This window comes from Cyrtonyx montezumae, unplaced genomic scaffold, assembly GCF_038088225.1.
Source record: "Cyrtonyx montezumae isolate F1298 unplaced genomic scaffold, pur_monq_1.0 scaffold_36, whole genome shotgun sequence".
NCBI classification, from domain to species: Eukaryota; Metazoa; Chordata; class Aves; order Galliformes; family Odontophoridae; genus Cyrtonyx; species Cyrtonyx montezumae.
In genome coordinates, this window is record NW_027072041.1 from 715,677 (window position 1) to 732,791 (window position 17,115).

Genomic DNA, 17,115 nt, shown 5'->3' on the forward strand with positions numbered 1-17,115 from the left:
TGCTATTTTTCATATAGTATTTGTTTAATCATTTTACATTCAAGTTTTCTGGAACAGAATTTGGTCCATGAGATTCAAATCTACTTTTCTAAGAGAGGAATAAGAAACCAATGCCTGTCTCACTTTCCCAGTGTGACCAGCTTGTCTCTTTCACTGCAGAAGCTGTCAATGAGTGGAACTGACCTTGCGTGTTTTTTCTGAAGAGCGATTTACATGTCTTACTGCCTAGGCTATTGTTCCCCTCCAGTTGTCTCTGTGGTTGCCTCTAGTCAGTTATTTCTATCTGTGGGTATTGTACCTATCCAGAACGTACACTCTCCTGCTTTACTCTTCCCCTTAGGCTTATGTTCAGGGAAGCATTTCAGTGTATGAGGAAGCTGAGAATCAACCTCAATCTTCTCTATGACCACAATCCTAAGGCAAGTATACCTAGTTCTGTGGTATCCTTTTTCATATCCATCCAGACTGGTGGGATTCTTTAATACTGTACATTCAGATAAGGTCTTTGAACATGTTCCTATAAGTAATGTACTTTTTCAGAGTAACAGTAGTGATATTCTTGTTCATTTTCAGGTATTTCTGGAAAATGTAGAAACCTTTATCAAGCAAGTAGATTCTGTGAACTATATCAACTTGTTTTTCACAGAACTGAAGTGAGTATAGTTGTGCAAATGGAAGCAAACAAGTAATGGGTGGTGGATTATTTCACCAAAATATTGGCAGCTTTTCAGTCTGAGTGGAATGACTCAGCCTGAAGTCTGGCATGTTGGGTCATAAAAACACAAGTAAGCTGAATAGTTTCAGTGTATCTTTTTGAGAATTCATATTTGCAGGCTGTCATTAGATTTTTCCAGTAGTGCATCAGGACACTGTCTGATGGCTTTGGCTTGTCTTCTGGTTTGCTCTACCAGCGTAAATGTGAACAGTGAATGTTTTGTGCCTTCATAAAGAAGGGCAAGACAGCCTTACTGTCAAGACAAGAGGCTTTAAAGCGGTAGTAGCTTCAGGGCTTTTCAAGCTTGTTGAAGTACATAATTGTTTGGGAGCTGGCGCTATCACTCAGCTGCTCTGTTTTATTTTCAGTTTTGACCTGACCTTAAATCGTTGCTTAGAAGTAAAACCAGATGGCTTAATTTTCAAAAGTGCTCTGTGCTCAGCATCTCTACAGTGTATTTAGTAGAATACTCAAAAGGCCTTTTGAGTTTTATAAACTACAGTCGTTCTGAACAGTTGTTTTTCAGTACATCTCGTGATTGATACTCAGTTGAGATGCATGAAAAGTGTTGGAGAGCTTTGTAATAGTGTGGCATATTGTGTCTGTACTGAATGACTTGCAAGCTATTTTGTTGAGTGGTTACTTTCTGCATGCTTGAATATTATTGTCTTTGTGCTGAGCTATATGATAAACCATACAGGTATTTACAGTGTATGTTTTTATTTAGGGATGAAGATTTCACAAAGACTATGTACCCGTCTCTGTACAGTGTCAGTAATGATCAACCACGTCATCAACCTGAACAGAAAAAAGTAAACCTTATATGTGATGTGATGAGAGCTGCCATGGAATGCATCGATCCTGAAAAGTGAGTGTTTTCTTATTGTGGGTGAGGGAACAATTAGAGAGACTTCTTTTATGTCATTTACAGAAAAGGGAAGTTGTCCTTAATATCAGTTATTTCACTTTGGACCCCCTGAGGAGAGTTTGTGCTCTGCAAAACTTATGTAGCCATACCTTTTATCTTCCAAGGATGGTCTCCTGAAAAGGACTATGTACAGTAAATTCATCAGATAGTAAAACATTCTTTCTCATAAGTATTCAAGTAGTAGAAGCAGGAAACCTATAAGGGTTTTAAAAGCAAACCCAATGCAGGAACACACTGTGTAGCACAAAGGATAAGAGGTATGAGCAGGATTGTCATCCCAGGGACATCATAGAATTGTAGAATCATTAAGGTTGGAAAAGACCTCTAAGTTCATCTAGTTCAGCCATCTACCTACCACCACTATTGCCCATAAAGTAATTTCCCTAAATACCTAACCTACTCTTTCCATGATCACCTTTGCTTTAAGGAGCAGATAACCTTTCTGAAAAATCTCAGTTGTTTGGACTGAACTATTTTTGTTCATCTCCAGCTGTATTTCTGAATTGTTACCGTTCTGTCACCACCCTTCTTGGATGAATCAAGTCTAGACTGAGGGTGGGAAAATAGGATCATAGTGGTTGTTAGTGAAGGAAGGTGTTAAGCTACAGGTAGTTTGTATGCAGTAAAGACAGTGAGTTGCTGCTGAACCCTGAACATTGTGACAGTTATGTCAGTTTTGGTATCAAAATATCCTCTTATCTAGGAAACCTATTTTGAAATACTACATGGGAAATGTATGAAAGTGTAAATAATCTCCCAAAAAGTTTTCCCTTCCGTTACAAGAAAAGACCATTTCATGCCTGGATTTGATCTGGAAAATTGTACCCAGCTATCTGAGCTTTCAGAGGGACGTTTTCTCTCCTTTTATGTTATCTGGCATGGTGAAAAAGGGCTAATTCTACTCAAAACACACCTCCAGCATTGTGTTACGTTAAGGGAAACATGCTGAATTTAATTTTAAAAACCCAAAACCTCTGTATATCTGTTATTTTACCTTTTCCTGCTTTCTTTGAGAAAGCTTGGAATACTGATCAGTTTATTTTCAGAGAATGGTTTGGGTTGACAGGGGCCTGTAAAGATTATCTGACCCAACCCTTCTGCCATTGGGCAGGGGCATCTTTCACTGGATCCAGATGCTTGAAACTCAGTCTAACCTTCTACTTCAGTGTGAACTAGACCATACATAGTATATGCTAAAGTAGGAATAAGCAATTTTTCTGCTTTCCCTCTTTTTCATTTACTACTTCTGTTTTCTTCAGGTACTGCCTATCAATACTGACAGCACACGTAAAGAAAAATCCTCCAGAATTGGAAACTGCTCTCCAGAAGGTTCATGATCTTCGAGGTGTTGTATCAAGAACCCAAGTGTTGAAAACATGTGGAGTTTGCAGGAGCTTTCATTGTTAGCGTAATTTACCCTGAAAATATTTTAGCATGTCTTTTTGTGAAGGCTGTCAGAAAACAAATGTTTCTGAAATTGCTGTTAGTGAAACAGAATTTTGTTGGCTAAAACTGTTTATTTGCCCTTGGCTAATCCTTTCATCTAGGAATGCCAGCAAATAGCTCAGCTGGAGCTGTTCTCCAGTTCAGAACTCCATTTCTCCTAGCATGAAGTTGGTGTTTCCTGTTCTAGGTCCTGCTATCTCAAACCGGCAAACTTTACTTTTCAGCCTTTGCTGTTAATTCTGACTTGTCACTATTGCACATTTCAAAAGTTACCATGTTTGGGTGAGTCCTTGAAATTGTCTGGGGAAACCTCTGCAAACAGCCAAGTATCCCTCTCCTGCAGGACAGAATGAGCCATTAATTTGATGGTCTTTATGTCGTGTTAGGTACATGCTATACATTGCATCCCTTCCTCAGACCAGGATAATAATGTAATCTTACACTTCTTTCTCTTATTACAGAGAACATTTCTCCAAATGTTGCAGCTGTGAGTGCAGAGGAAGCACTAAAGTACCTGCTTTTCCTTGTGGATGTCAATGAATTGTATGATTATTCCCTGGGCACATATGACTTTGATTTAGTCGTCATGGTGGCAGAAAAGTCTCAAAAGGTCTTGGTTTATGGTTCCAGTGAATCATTTTTCTACATTCCCAAAGGTCCCTTGCAGCCTAAGATTTGGCCCACATGTTTGTTGTAGGTTGTAGGTCTCAGCCAGACAGGATTTCAGTCATTCAAAAGTCCCGTGTGTGTTTGGGGTGATGCTAGAAATGTGGTGTAACTTTGCTTCCATTATCACTTTGAGCACTTTTTAGGCAGTTCGCTCATGCTCAAGGTGAAATAGGGCTCTTTCAGAGCAGCACAGGTGAGCTGGGGAAGGCTGTGATCTGAAGTGTTGTGGCTGCATCATTATGTTCCCAGTTCTGTGTCCATTCAGTTTTTATTTAATTGGCAGTGGCTACAATAATCAAATGTATCTTGCAGTGTGCATAGACTGAAATCTTTTTCAAGAATGGAATGGAAGATACAAAGCTATTTTACAACTGTAAATTTAATACATGTAATACGTAATAGTAAACAATATTTGATGTGATACATACCATATAGACAGACTTGAGTTTTAAATGGCAACAGTATTTGACACTTAAGACCACGTGAACTTGGAAGTTTACTAATTCCTGGCAAGAATACATATACAGAATTAATTATTTAACATAGCTTACCTTTGAAGAAAAAGCCTTCTCTAGTGTATTATCACTTAATTTCAAGTATGGGACTGAGAACTGGAGTGAGTGAAGATCTTAGCACACTTAACTAAATCACAGTTTTTATTCTTTGCAGGACCCAAAAGAATACTTACCCTTCTTAAATACTCTCCGGAAAATGGAAACCAATTATCAGCGATACACAATTGACAAACACTTGAAGAGATACACCAAAGCTCTTGGACATCTCAGCAAATGTGGTAGGTGTTCTGCACATGCAGCGTATTTAAGGAGAAATTCTGCAGTGTAGCATTTTGATTTTGGAGAACCTGTTGGGGGAAGAAAGGGAAGGATTGCAGCAGGTCATGTCCTTTCCTGGTAATTCATGGTTAACTCAGTTATACTCTGTGGTTTCTGTAGTGTAACTTAAGGCAGAGAGAAAAGTGTTTATTGCCCTTTAATTATGAAGCACAGGTCTTGTTTTCTTCTGGCTGTAGGTGACGTTTCCCCAGTTGACACTGCTGGCAAGAGTGAAGCAGACATTAAAGAAGTGAATCCCTTGGGTTTTCAGTGGTAGAAGAAGTGTATTTGTGCTCTCCTACCCAAGCACCTCTAGTTGCTTGTTATTGCAGTAAACCCAAACTGCCTGGGAGCTATGAGAGGCATTGCTTTCTGTTTTGTTGCTATAAGAATTAAAATATTTCTACAGGTCCTGAACACTTCTCTGAATTTCTGAACTTAGTGAAGGATCAGAATCTATATTGTGAAGCCTTGAAGCTGTATCCCTCAAACACCCAGGAGTACAAGGTGTGTGTGCATGTGATCCTGTAGTGTGCAAGTTTTTAATTCAGTTGTGTTTACATGTATCTCCAGCACCTTGGGTGAGAGCAGAATTGAGACAACAGCTGCTTGCCTTCAAGTTCTGCAGGGTGTTTGAGACCTTTCTCCAGCATAATGTAGGAATAACCCTCAGCACTGAGCCTGCAAGGTCTGGGCATCAAGAGGGTGACTGTTATTTCTTTGATCCCATGACTAGGAGAGCATCTGGGAGTCTGATGTTTGCTGCACTGTTTTATGGTGTGCTAGTCTTGGTGCTTCTGATACAAGATATTTTTGTGGCACTTCAGGTTGTATAGAGACATTTTGTTGTATGTAGACATTTCTGGAGTGCTTAGGAGCTTGCAGTTCTTCTAAATAGACTGTAGGGTCCATTGTTGATTTCAGTGAAGTTGAAGAACTGTAGCTCACTCAAAGCTAAGGTATAATAAAAAAAAGTTGATGAAGAGAGGGGAGATGCAGAAACTGTCTATTTGGAGCAAGACGAGTGTGGAAAGGATTCTCCTGTTGAGGATGGCTTCAGTAGCTCTGGACTAATAGGGGCTTTCTTTATTCCTTCTGAATTCTTCCCGTCAAATCCATAACCCCCTTCTTGGTAGAGATTGTGAGCCTGGAGAAGACCACAGAAGCTCCATCTATTGATTCCCAGCAGCCTGTGCCTACAGAATTTCAAGGTCTGCATTATCCCTTGTTTTCCACTCCTGGAGTGACATAGTTCAGACAGACCTTCTCACAAATGTTACTCATCTGAGTAGGAAAGAAGGGTCTGATTTTCTGCAGTCTGCAGTTTAACCAGCTTGGACAGTTAGATACTCCCTTGGGTCTCTTGCTTTAATTCTGTGTGAAATTTCTGCATATGCTGATAAAAAGTTTGAAGTGTAGGAACATTGTGTCTGGAGATTCCTCAGGGAAGAGTGGAAAAGCACTTTGGTGAGATGGCCTCGTAATTCATAGTAGTAGAGGACTGCTGCTGACTCTACAGCGAATTTCTTACTTTGCATTTGTCCCTGTCTTTCAGGATATCAGCAGTGCATATGGGGAATATTTGATTCAGAAGCAGCTGTATGAACAGGCTGCATTGATACTTGCTCGGGCTGGCATCTTTGCAAAAGCACTGGATGCCTTTCTGAACAGTGGCAGCTGGCAGCAAGCCCTGTGCATAGCCTCTCGGCTAGGTTACACAAAGGATAAGCTTTCCAACCTGGCACGGTCCATGGCAGGTAGGCCTTGAGAAGATGGAAGCGTACAGACCAAGACTAACTGCTCTTATTTCTGTTTCATTGTGATTCTTGCTAAAATCAGTGAAAACCTCAGTCTTCGGCAGCGTTTTCCTTAAATTCTTCATGATTCCCAAAGGTTTGCATGATTGCACATTGCCTTTGTTTCTCACTGGAACCAAAAAATGCTGAAGTTGAGTTGCTGGGCACCTAGGATTTGTAAGCGAGGTGTGGCTTTGGTTGCCCCAGACTGACTGGTTCTTGCACTCTCCTTGCAACCAGTTCTTGAAACAAAACCTTCTCCTTTTTTGACCTCAGTAAATGGAGATTTCCTTGAAGTGTCTGATATGGCTGAGGCCTCTAGATATCATTGACACAAATACCGTGTGATCACATTGTTTAAAGGCTGTTGGATAATTCAGTTCTGCATTTTCATGTTTGCTCCTTGATTCCTGCTGGTAGCCAGGATCAGCTGTTAACTTGTAAAGCAATCAGTGTTTGTACTGCAGGAAAAAAAAAAAAGTTGTCTTAGTGTTTATGCCCACTAGGAAACATCACACTGTGTGATTGGATGTGTTGTGGGCCTGGCATATATTTCAACAAGATCAGTGGAGCATCATCCTGATTTTAGCTTACTCAGAGGCAGAGCTTATGAAACATCCCTTAAACAGTGGAAATATGGGTCCTGGAAGTGGTCTTCCAGATAATTAATTTTTCTGTCTCTGTGTATCACTCTCTCCCTTACACCGTAGCATGTAAGTCAGTAACAAAGCTGGTGCTGACTTTTAGGGGCCTGGAAGTCCTGAACCTCACAGATTTGATGCTTCCTGTCTGTGCCTCAGATTGCAGGAGTCTGTCTTCTCCCAGCACATAGCTAGTCTTTCATGATACACTGAAGCTTTCAAGAGAGATTTCCCGTTTACATCCTGCCTCCCTCCTCTTAGGAGGTTTCTAACACACACTGTAGGGGAGAAGTTGTACAAGAGGCAGTGAGGAACAAGCAACAGAAGATGATGTGGCATCACACAGGCCTTATTTTATCAGGCAAATTAAGTGACCATGTAAGCAAGTGAAAAGTGCTACAGTTAGTGTAATATTCCTCTACCTCATTGTTTTGTAGTAGAAAATTCAGCTGCTCCTGAACTGAACTCCACCTTTTCTTGTAGGAAAACTGGTTGAACAGAGGAAGCATGCAGAGGCAGCCATGCTTCTGGAGCAGTACACTGAGGTAATGTAATTACCTTCTTGTCTGTACCCCACTTCCTTCCTCTGTTGTCTGTGTGCTGATAATAGAACAGTCTATGCCACTGGGAGCAGAGCAGGTTCAGGTGATACAGTGAACAGACAGTTGAATGCTCTGTTGCCAGGTTTTCTACTCATGAAGTTGCCTCTGCTTTGGTATGAAAAGCTTCTGGTTCAGAGATCTGAAGTACGAGTGCTGGAACAAAGATGACGTAGACGCAGAGGGATTTCCTGTTTTAATCTTGGCCTGATGTTATAGTTTTAGTGCTTCAGAGTTCCTGTCACAGCAGTGCTGTCCTGACCAGTACTGCTGAGTGGAGGTGCATGTTGGTAGGTGCTACCTGAACGTGTGTTACTAGCATCAGTAGCAGCACATGGTTGTTCTCTCTTTATAGGACTATGAAGAAGCTGTTATTCTACTCTTAGAAGGGGCTTTCTGGGAAGAGGCTTTACGACTGGTAAGGCATTTTATATCTCAAGAACCAGAAATACGGTTCGGATTGTAAGAATTGGATTGTAAGAAGTGGAAATACTTTTTTTAGAGTGCAAGAACAGGGATGGAACCTGGGGTATGTCTTTAAATAATACCATTTTTTTTCCTTTTCCTGATCCAGATTCACAAGTATGATAGACTGGATATTTTGGAGACCAACTTCAAACCTGCCATAGTAGAAGGTGAATATGTGCTATAATCTGAGACTTACTTGTGTTTTGGTGGTGAAAGAAGGTCTTTACTGGGTCTGTGGAATGCCAAAGCTCACTAATACTGTGCTCTGTGGAGGAATGCTTTGATTCCACCTGACTAATACTGGCCAGATAGCTGAAACAATGATTTTATATTCTCTCTTCAGTCCCAAAAGGATTAATTGATTTCTTATGCTATCTGCAGTGAGTTCTAGGAATTGAGGAATATTTTTCTTTAGCTTGAGCCTAATTAATGAGAAGATGTGGCCAGAAACAGTCTTGTTCCAAAGATGCTTGTCTGGCAAGTATGTTAATTCCGTACACAGATGTGTCTAAGTTTGATGACCTCCAGTGCTACAACCTTCAAATTTTTTCCACTCTATTATGCTGATTCCCAAGAAGGATTGTGCTTCTTCAGGCTCCTTGTGTAAAAATGCTCTTCTGATTCCCTTGTTCAAATCTGTTCTTATTTCGGACCTGTTTTTTTATTTTTATTGAGCAGCTCAGAAAAGTCAGCTGATGTTCCTGGATTCTCAGAAAACAGCATTTCTTCATCACAAGAGTCGCTTGCAAGTGGTCCGAGAACTGAAGGAGAAGGCCTGTGAGAGCCTGCAAGGTTGGTATTGAAATGCACATGGCTTTCTCCTGCATAAGTAAATGTGATCATCTATCCTTTGGTTGCTTTTCGTGGTTCCTATATACCCTTGTGCAGGTGTACTCTTCAGAACGAGACAGCATTGTCTCTGTAGTGCCAGCTTACCTGGGTCAGGTAGTGCTCAGCACATCGTGTGTGCTGACAGTCTGCTATGCATATTCACCTGCCAGCTCACACAGGCTTGGGGAAATTTTCTAAAAGCAGAATGTTCTGTTCTGGTTTAGATTCATTTCTGTGAGATTGTCATTCCTCTGACAGTGCTGTTCAGTAATCACAATCCCTGCCAGGGCAGAGGAGCAATGTTCTCACAATTTCTGTTTCTTCCTGTGGGCTGAGTTGGCTCGATGTCTGCAAGGCTCCAGGTAGAATGAATCTGCAAGGCTGCTTTTCCAGAAAGTACATAGATTACACAGAGAGAAAGCTTGAAATAACTGTGACCTTTTCCCATACTGTGACAGTTGTTAATATGTTTTGCAGATTATGAAGTGCCAAATTGCCCAGAATTTGACCTTCTATCTGAAACCAGCAGTGTTGTGACAGCCAGCAACATGAGCAGCAAATATTCACACAGCAATTCAAGAATATCAGCGTAGGTATCTGCCTTTAAATTAGATGGTGGCTGGTATAGCATCAGCCTTTGTTTGAGAGGGCGGCTTACTCATGTTTGGTGTGCTCCTCCTAGCAGCTATATGTGTCTTGAAGCTTCTTTAATTACAGGCAGTTCTTGGTTGTGTTAACTATTTACTGGGAGAGAGAGAGCAGAAAATGCCAGAAGCTAGTAGTACAGTAAGAACAGAACGACCAGCAGAGGAGCTGTGAGCAGATTCTGCAGGAGCTGTCTCTGTAGGCAGCAGGCATGTTGCCAGAATAGCTGACTGTAGGAGGCTTGGCACAGGAAATGGGTGTTTTCTCAAACATTAACAGCTTGTGCAAAGGGCTTATCTTTGTCTAAAGTTTTGCATTTTTATTAGCCAATAGAATTGTAGAATGGTTTGAGTTGGAAGGAACCTTAAAGCCCACCCGGTTCCAACCCCTTGCCATGCACAGAGTTGCTTCTCTCCAGCTCAGGCTGCCCAGGCTGTCTGGCCTTGAGCATCTCCAGTTCTTCACCACAGCTTCTCTGGACAGCCTGTGCTACTACTTCACCCTAAATGGGGGTTGTTATTAAATTTAGTAACTGTTCTCTTTCCGTGGTGGGCTTCTTTGTTGCTTTTGAGTGTTTTTAATACCAGCTGCAGTATCAGGTAGGTGCGTTAAAGACTGATGAAGTTTGTGGTTCCACTTCTGAATTACCTATCTGAGAAGCGGAAAAGATGTGGTTGTAGAAAAAGTGTAGGCTTTCTGTGGCACTGTCTGTGGCTCAGATTAAATGGAGAAGAAAATGCAACCTTAATAACGAACATATTTGTATCAGAGTGAGATGATTGCATTGGGACATTAAGTTACCGACTTGTGATTAGATCCATTACTGTGATAATGGATCAGGAGCTGAACTGTACTAGCGCACAAATTGAGGAGATAGCAAAACTGAAAATGTGCAAAGGCAAGTGCAGACTCTGACACCAGCTTGTTGTAAGTGAAGTTCAACTGCTGTTGACTTTTGACAAGCATTTTATCCTACTTTGTACTCGGAGTGATGCTTTGACCTTGCTGGAATGCAGAGGAGATGAGATTGTAGAGCTTCCCAGCCCAGCTGCTGACTTGTGTTTCAGACCACAAAGTATATTGGTGGTGTATTATTGAAAATATATCACAGATATATCACCCTACAAGCAGCCTCTTCTTACTGAAGAGTGTAAGGAACTGAGTAAGAAGTTGCATGAGTGTTGCTGACTTCCCTCCACACTTACCCTGTTACAGCTAATCCTGCTGTGCACGGTGAAATTAAGCATCCTCCTTTTCTAGGCGATCCTCAAAGAACCGCCGCAAGGCTGAGCGCAAAAGATACAGCTTGAAAGAGGGGAGTCCTTTTGAAGATTTGGCCCTTCTGGAAGTTCTGGGAGAAAATGTCCGTGCTGTTGATTCTGTGAGGGGTATGATATGGTGATTTTCATCTGCTCGCTAACTTCAGAGCACAGCTGGCTTGGGGCAGTGTGCTCCCTCGTGTTCTTAATGGGTATGCTGGGGAGAAGAGCTTCATTGTACATGAGCTGTCTGTGGTGGACTTTGATTTTGTTTATCTGCCCCTGCTGGGAGGAGTGTGAGCTCTTCTTGTTTGGAAGTTTGGGAGCAGAGAAATTAGGACTTCTCAGTGTCAAGATAGGATTGGCTCACATTTGTACTCAGGCACTGTAGTGTCTGGGTAGGAGCAGAGAATGGGTTCTGATTTGCAGCTCTGTCCTATACCTTGATACCAGAACAGCACTGCTATTTATTTAACACACCTCTGAGAAGTGCCATTGCTTATATTTCTGTTCCTTCTGCAGGAGATGTACACGTCCTTCTGAAGCAGCTTGTGCTGTTTGGTTTTGATGAGCAGGCTGAGGGACTGCAGCAAGTCCTGGAAGAAGTTCTGCGGCTGATGGAGACCTCAATCCCAGAAATCTGGACTCCAGCCTTGCAGCAGAGTTCTCTCAACCCGGTCTGTGCTTGTCCTCATTACCTGTAATGTCTGCTGTATAGTGTCAAGCAATTGGCAGTGTTCTGTGTTCACTTCCCTGGCTTTCTAAATCTGCCATTCTGTACAGAGTTTAAGCAAATACTCTGTGCAGCGTGTTGCAGGGGCACTGCACCTTCCAAATCAATATGCAGTAAAAAAATGTATGACAGATAGAGCTTCCTATGGAACAGAGTAGTACTGTCATATTTTCTAGCCCAAAGTGGTTGAATTTTAGCATAGCTTTTATGTAATGGAATAATAGTTGTCCCCCCTTATTGTCATGAGATGAACAGCTAACAGATTGGTCAGTGTAGTCTGAACCAGAGTATCATGAGGAGTATATTGCAAGTAAATGGTTATGTCATGCTTCTGGGCTTCAGCTTTATACATAATTGGAAAATGGTGAGGACAGTACTAGTTCCATTGCAAAGTATATCCCACATAGTTTTTAAGCATTTGAGGTGAACACAAAATATTCCCCAGTATCTTCTCTCTAGCTGTAGTTTAATCTCACCATTTAAAGGCAGATTAAATCTGCTGAATGTGATAGGATGCTGAGGCTCCCCAGTGAACTTTAAATGTTGCTGGTACTGTAATGAAAGCAGTTCTGCCAATTCGTGACACATAAGCATAGTAAGGAAATGCTGAGATGGAGATTCTGTGTCTTGAGAGGCTGTCTGAAAGCAGTTAGGTTTTTCTGCTTCTTTGTTTTTTCTGAGATGTTACTGAGCTTTGATCCCATATTTCTGATTGTTTTAAACTGTGAGATGTCCTGCAGCTAGTTGCTTCCACTCTCGTCAACAGTTTTCTGTGTAGGCATCTTACTCTGAGCCTTGCTTTGTGCAGGTTTGAACATGGGTATTGCTTCTCCACAGGTCCTGGGACCCAATTCAACTGCAAACAGCATTATGGCTGCCTATCAGCAGAAGAGAATGGTGGCTCCTGCTGTACAAGGTCAGTTCAGGCTCATGGTTAGGTGTGGGTGTGAAACATCAGTGTGGCCAGAGAGCTTTGGGGCCCTCCAGGCATTGCAGTGTTCTTCATCTGTAAGAGTTTATTGCTTTCTGTTATGGTGTCATCTTCCTTTTGGCAAGTGAGCAGCCTTAATAAGGTTTTGCTTGCTGTGAAGTACCTCATTAAAGTTACTGCCTGAGTTGTGCTGCTCCTGGTTTCCTGTGTGCTTATCCTCTGTATGTTGTGAGGGAACTGGAAGTCTTTTTTCACAGAAGTGTGTCAGATAATTCTGCTGGTACTTTCTGAATTTATCATCTTATAGGTTCATAGGTTCATTAGGTTGGAAAGTACCTACAAGATCATCTAGTCCAACCATCCTCCTATCACTATCCCTACCCAAGTACTAAATCAAATCCCTTAGCAATCCCTTATCTTGTCTAATGTTGGCACCTAGGCCAGATTCTGGAGCAGGTGAGTCCGTAGGATTTCATGGAACTTTGTCACCTTGAAGCCCTCGCAGCTGATACGATTTTAAATGCTGAGAAAGCTGCCCTCTTTCCTAGTACTGGAACTGCCAGAAAAAAATCTTCTACAAACCTCATTAGATGTGATTCACCCACTGCTGCTTGGCTGGGCTGGCTCCAGAGGAAACTCTGTGCCTTTTAGACACAGCCCACAGGTCTGGCTGGCTGTTGTGTGTGGCAGCACAGCAGGGGTGTCCCAGCTGCTGACAAATGAACCGAGTCCTGCTTTCTGCCACAAGTTGTTGCTCTTCATTCCAAATGATATCACTTATCAGGGATGGGACTTTATTTGTCAAAGGGATCCATTTCTGCATGCAGTTCTGCTGGGCAGTCAGCGTGGACTGGTGCTCAGGCACTGAAAGGTGATGCTGTCTGAGACTTCTTGGTGTTCATTGGTGGAAAAGAAAGCAAGCTGATTAGATGACAGGTCCTGAGGAAATCACTCTGCCGTTACCTTCCGTTCTGACATGTATCATCTTTGCCTTTCAGATCCAGAATTACTCATTGCACCAAAGCTCAACAAAAATCTACAGTGGAAACTGCATCTTTTCCAGTAATAAAAAGTCAAGGAATCCTAATGGACTCTGAACTGTTTCATTACACCTTCATTAAAACATTATTGCTCATGTGGCTGTGCAAGTGAATGATCCTTCCAGCTGATGCAGCTGTTACTTTGACCCATAGTTTGTGAGGTTGGGGAATAAAGTTATGTGGCTCTGAGCTGGCTAAGTCTAACTTCTGCCGCTACTGTTTCCTGACTTCTGGATGAAGCAAATCCCCCAGTGCTTTGTGGGTTTTGTTCTCTGCCATCGCTTCCTCCTGTGGATGATGAAGGCAGGTCATTTTTTGGGCTGTTCATCCTGATTTAGTTACATCACCAGTAAGTCTTTGCTAATAGCAAATAGCTGTTGCTAAACAAATGAGTTCTCTGTGCTGAAACTGGTTGCTGGTAATACCAGACCTTCACTAGAATCATTTTTCTGCATCAGAGTGTACGCTGTAGCAGTAGCAGCCATCACGTTTCCAGTGATCTTGCAGCAGGGAGATCTGGGTACACGTGCATAACAGTGGGGGTGGTTGTCAGCACTGCACATAGCAGGGTAATGCTGTCCTAAGTATCTGAATTTGTTGCTGCTTGATGGCACTAGCAGATCAGCAGCTGTGCCATGCTTATTCTGCATGTTACTGCAGAACCCTATCAGATGAACACTGGTGTAAATCTTATACCTGGGAATTTGTCTTTACTGAATAGTTCTGCAGTCTGTGCAGTCTGAGAAGTAGCAGCAGTCCTAAGAGCAGAGGAAGGACATAAGCTCAGCAGGCAAGACTGGACACTGCTTCAGGAGGAAGCTCCCCGGCCCTTCCTTCCCCTTGGTTGATTTTGGCCTGACAGCTGTTCTGTCTGATGAAAGCCTCTTGGTTAGGTGCTGCTGAAACAGTGCCAGCACCAGCATGGTACTTTCTAGCTATCTCCGAGCAGTGGGCTGTATTCTTGCTGCATGATGTTAGCACACCTAGTGCTGCAGGTTGGTTTTTTTTGGTGCAAGAGCCCCATTGTGCTGGGGTGGCCTTGAAAGCTCGCACTGTACACTGGCCTGGGTTTGCTGGGGAGCAGTAGTGGAGCAATCCTCCGTCAGCGCTGCGTAAAGCACTAGAGTGATCTTAATTCTTAGCTGTCTGGAGGTCCATGGCTTAAGCGTGTTTTAAGTGTTGTGATGAGGCTGGAGAGAAGTTCTCCAAGCACGAAGTCTTAAGATAGCAAATCACATGAAAGGCTGCAGCAAATAGCAGGTTTTCTGATGGATTTGGGTTTCAAATTTGGTAGACAAATCTAGTCCAAAATAATACATGGAAACAATCTCAGTGTAGCCTTCCAGTACTTGAAGGGCACTTAGAAACAGGAGGAACACCAACTTAGTACATGGTCTGACAGCAGCAGGACAACGGGCGACAGTTTTAAACTAAAAGAAAGGAAATAAACATTGGATATTACAAGGAAATATTCATTCTTGTTTCTCTCTCCCTCATCTGTCCTGAGTGAGGACAAAGGGGGAACAGCTGGAGCCAGTGCCTGCTGCCAGCAAGCCTGCATCCTGCTTTTACCATGGCTGAGCTTCATCAGCCACCAGGAGTTTCCCTCCCCTGCACTTCTCCATTGATGCATCTTTTGCTTTCTTTGCAGTGCACCTCAATTTGAAGTACACTACCATCTTTACAGATGCATTGAATTTTCTCTGCAGGGGTTCTTATAAACAGATGCAGTTGAAATAATTACAGGGAAAATACAGTTAATTTAAGAAATACCCTAATTTCTGAGTAAATATGCTTCTGTGGAAGCCTATTTGTCTCATTAGAGACAATTCTGACACTTAACCTACAAAAAAGGCAATGTCACAAAAATAATACAGTTGCAGTGGACATCCTTTAATATAACTGTAGTGAAGAGTATAAGGTATATGCTCTTGAACTGATTCAGGATCCTTTTGTCTAAGATACCCAGTGTCCTAGAAGAAGAGCTTCCTAAAAGTTCAGGAAGCACCATGCTGTTCATACGCCTGTAAACCCACAGCACCTGAGAAGAACAGCCACACCAATCCAGACAGAAAACTGTCTGCAGAGACTCAGCTATGCTGATGCTGCCACTCAGGCACATCCTGTTCAGTTCACTCCTGAAGCCATGAGGAAAACCTTCCTCCATAGCAGTGCCCCCCAGTTAGCTGGATATTCCCCAGTGATGTTTCTGAGGGTGTGTCCTTACCAGTATTTGAGACAGCTGAGTGCCAGCTGCAAAAGCTCTGACTGCTGTAGGCCAAATAGGGATGGTCTGAAAAGTGCTTCAACACACAGGAATCTCTCCTTTCCAACTGTGATGAAATGTCCATCTAGCAGCTGATGATTAATTGTTCCTTAAGAAGCAAATCTAACTCCTGTGTAAGATCCAGAGGAGACTTCCTTCTGCTAGGCATTAGCATTGTTTCATTTCTGGAACCAAGTGTATCCCTCATCTGTGTCAATAAAGAACCACCATATTGATTCTTTTTCCTAATGGTTTCTCTCGAGTGGGTTTTAAGAAGTCATGCTTTCTAAATAGAGACGTACTTCTAATGTCAGCAAGAACTACAGAAAATGTGAGCAGTGTTTGTAATTCAGACACAGTCACCCCCTCACCCTTACTGTCCCCCATGTCACTACAGGAAAATCTCTGTTTCCTTCCAGCAGCGAAGGGGTCACACACGGGCCCACCAATGTATGCAGTAAGTGCTGAACACAGACGCAACAGCAAGGAACACCCTCTCCCAGAGAAATACATTATCAAGATTTGCCAAAAAGCATTCTCCTTGTGTAAAGAGCTCTGTATGCTTTTACTGAAAGGCATTTCACCCAGAGGGCATCATTAACAAATCAAAGCTGGGCTAAGAATGATCTTCAATCCCACTGATTGGTTCTGGGTCCAGGAATAGATTTCTGTTTCTAATGATCTGCTGCTGGTCTGGGAATTCATACCAAGGATAAAGATTCACTAAAACCCGTGGCAGCACTGCAACATGCTACCACATCTGTACCGTGCTCAAGCAATTGAGAACCTTGACAGATCACTACTCTACGGGGAGGTGGGGAGGGAAGGGGGAAGCAAGGCTGGTCACAGTGTATGGTGTGTTTGAGATGCTGTGGACGATATTTCTGTTCCCATATTTTCTAAGCACATCCTGATGGCAGTTTTATTGTCAGTGGCACTAACCTCTCCATCCTTTCTCCAGAATCCTCAGTGGTAAGCAGGATACGCTGAAAGGAAGCACTCTAAAATTACACTGCCTCTTCCCCTGCTCTGCTAAACCTCCATCTGGGAGCAGAACCTCTGAATTAAAAAGAATTAAAATTCATCCAAACAAAGCATTCCTTCCAGACTTCCATTCTCACACAGAACAGTGAGGCAGTGTCACAACAAAGCTGCAAAAAAAAAAACAAACAAACAAAAAAAAAACCCCTTGGATTTCAGAAGTAATTTTATTTCATTATTTTTGTCTAAGCTCTGACAATGTAAATATGCTACTGTTAATACGTTTTCCCATATACAGTTTTTGTGTATTGGAATGAGAAACATAATATGTCCC

General features: G+C 42.3%; 1 protein-coding gene across 2 annotated transcripts in view; it reads left to right on the forward strand.

The window, feature by feature from the left end:
• The window catches only part of ELP1 (elongator acetyltransferase complex subunit 1), a 33,927-nt gene extending 20,346 nt beyond the window's left edge, over positions 1–13,581 (forward strand). The window contains exons 20-36 of one of the 2 annotated variants that reach the window (XM_065745611.1): positions 341–419; positions 574–653; positions 1,443–1,583; positions 2,903–2,988; positions 3,551–3,699; positions 4,428–4,551; positions 5,001–5,098; positions 6,147–6,348; positions 7,512–7,573; positions 7,983–8,045; positions 8,202–8,262; positions 8,774–8,887; positions 9,404–9,515; positions 10,832–10,959; positions 11,353–11,507; positions 12,401–12,479; positions 13,493–13,581. In XM_065745611.1, the coding sequence (XP_065601683.1) occupies positions 341–419; positions 574–653; positions 1,443–1,583; positions 2,903–2,988; positions 3,551–3,699; positions 4,428–4,551; positions 5,001–5,098; positions 6,147–6,348; positions 7,512–7,573; positions 7,983–8,045; positions 8,202–8,262; positions 8,774–8,887; positions 9,404–9,515; positions 10,832–10,959; positions 11,353–11,507; positions 12,401–12,479; positions 13,493–13,560 (1,801 nt within the window). In that variant the 3' untranslated portion in view covers positions 13,561–13,581. Of the gene's footprint in view, positions 1–340; positions 420–573; positions 654–1,442; positions 1,584–2,902; positions 2,989–3,550; positions 3,700–4,427; positions 4,552–5,000; positions 5,099–6,146; positions 6,349–7,511; positions 7,574–7,982; positions 8,046–8,201; positions 8,263–8,773; positions 8,888–9,403; positions 9,516–10,831; positions 10,960–11,352; positions 11,508–12,371; positions 12,480–13,492 lie in introns of those variants that run through there. The other variant, XM_065745612.1, reaches the window with a different exon arrangement.
• Positions 13,582–17,115: the final 3,534 nt, after the last annotated feature.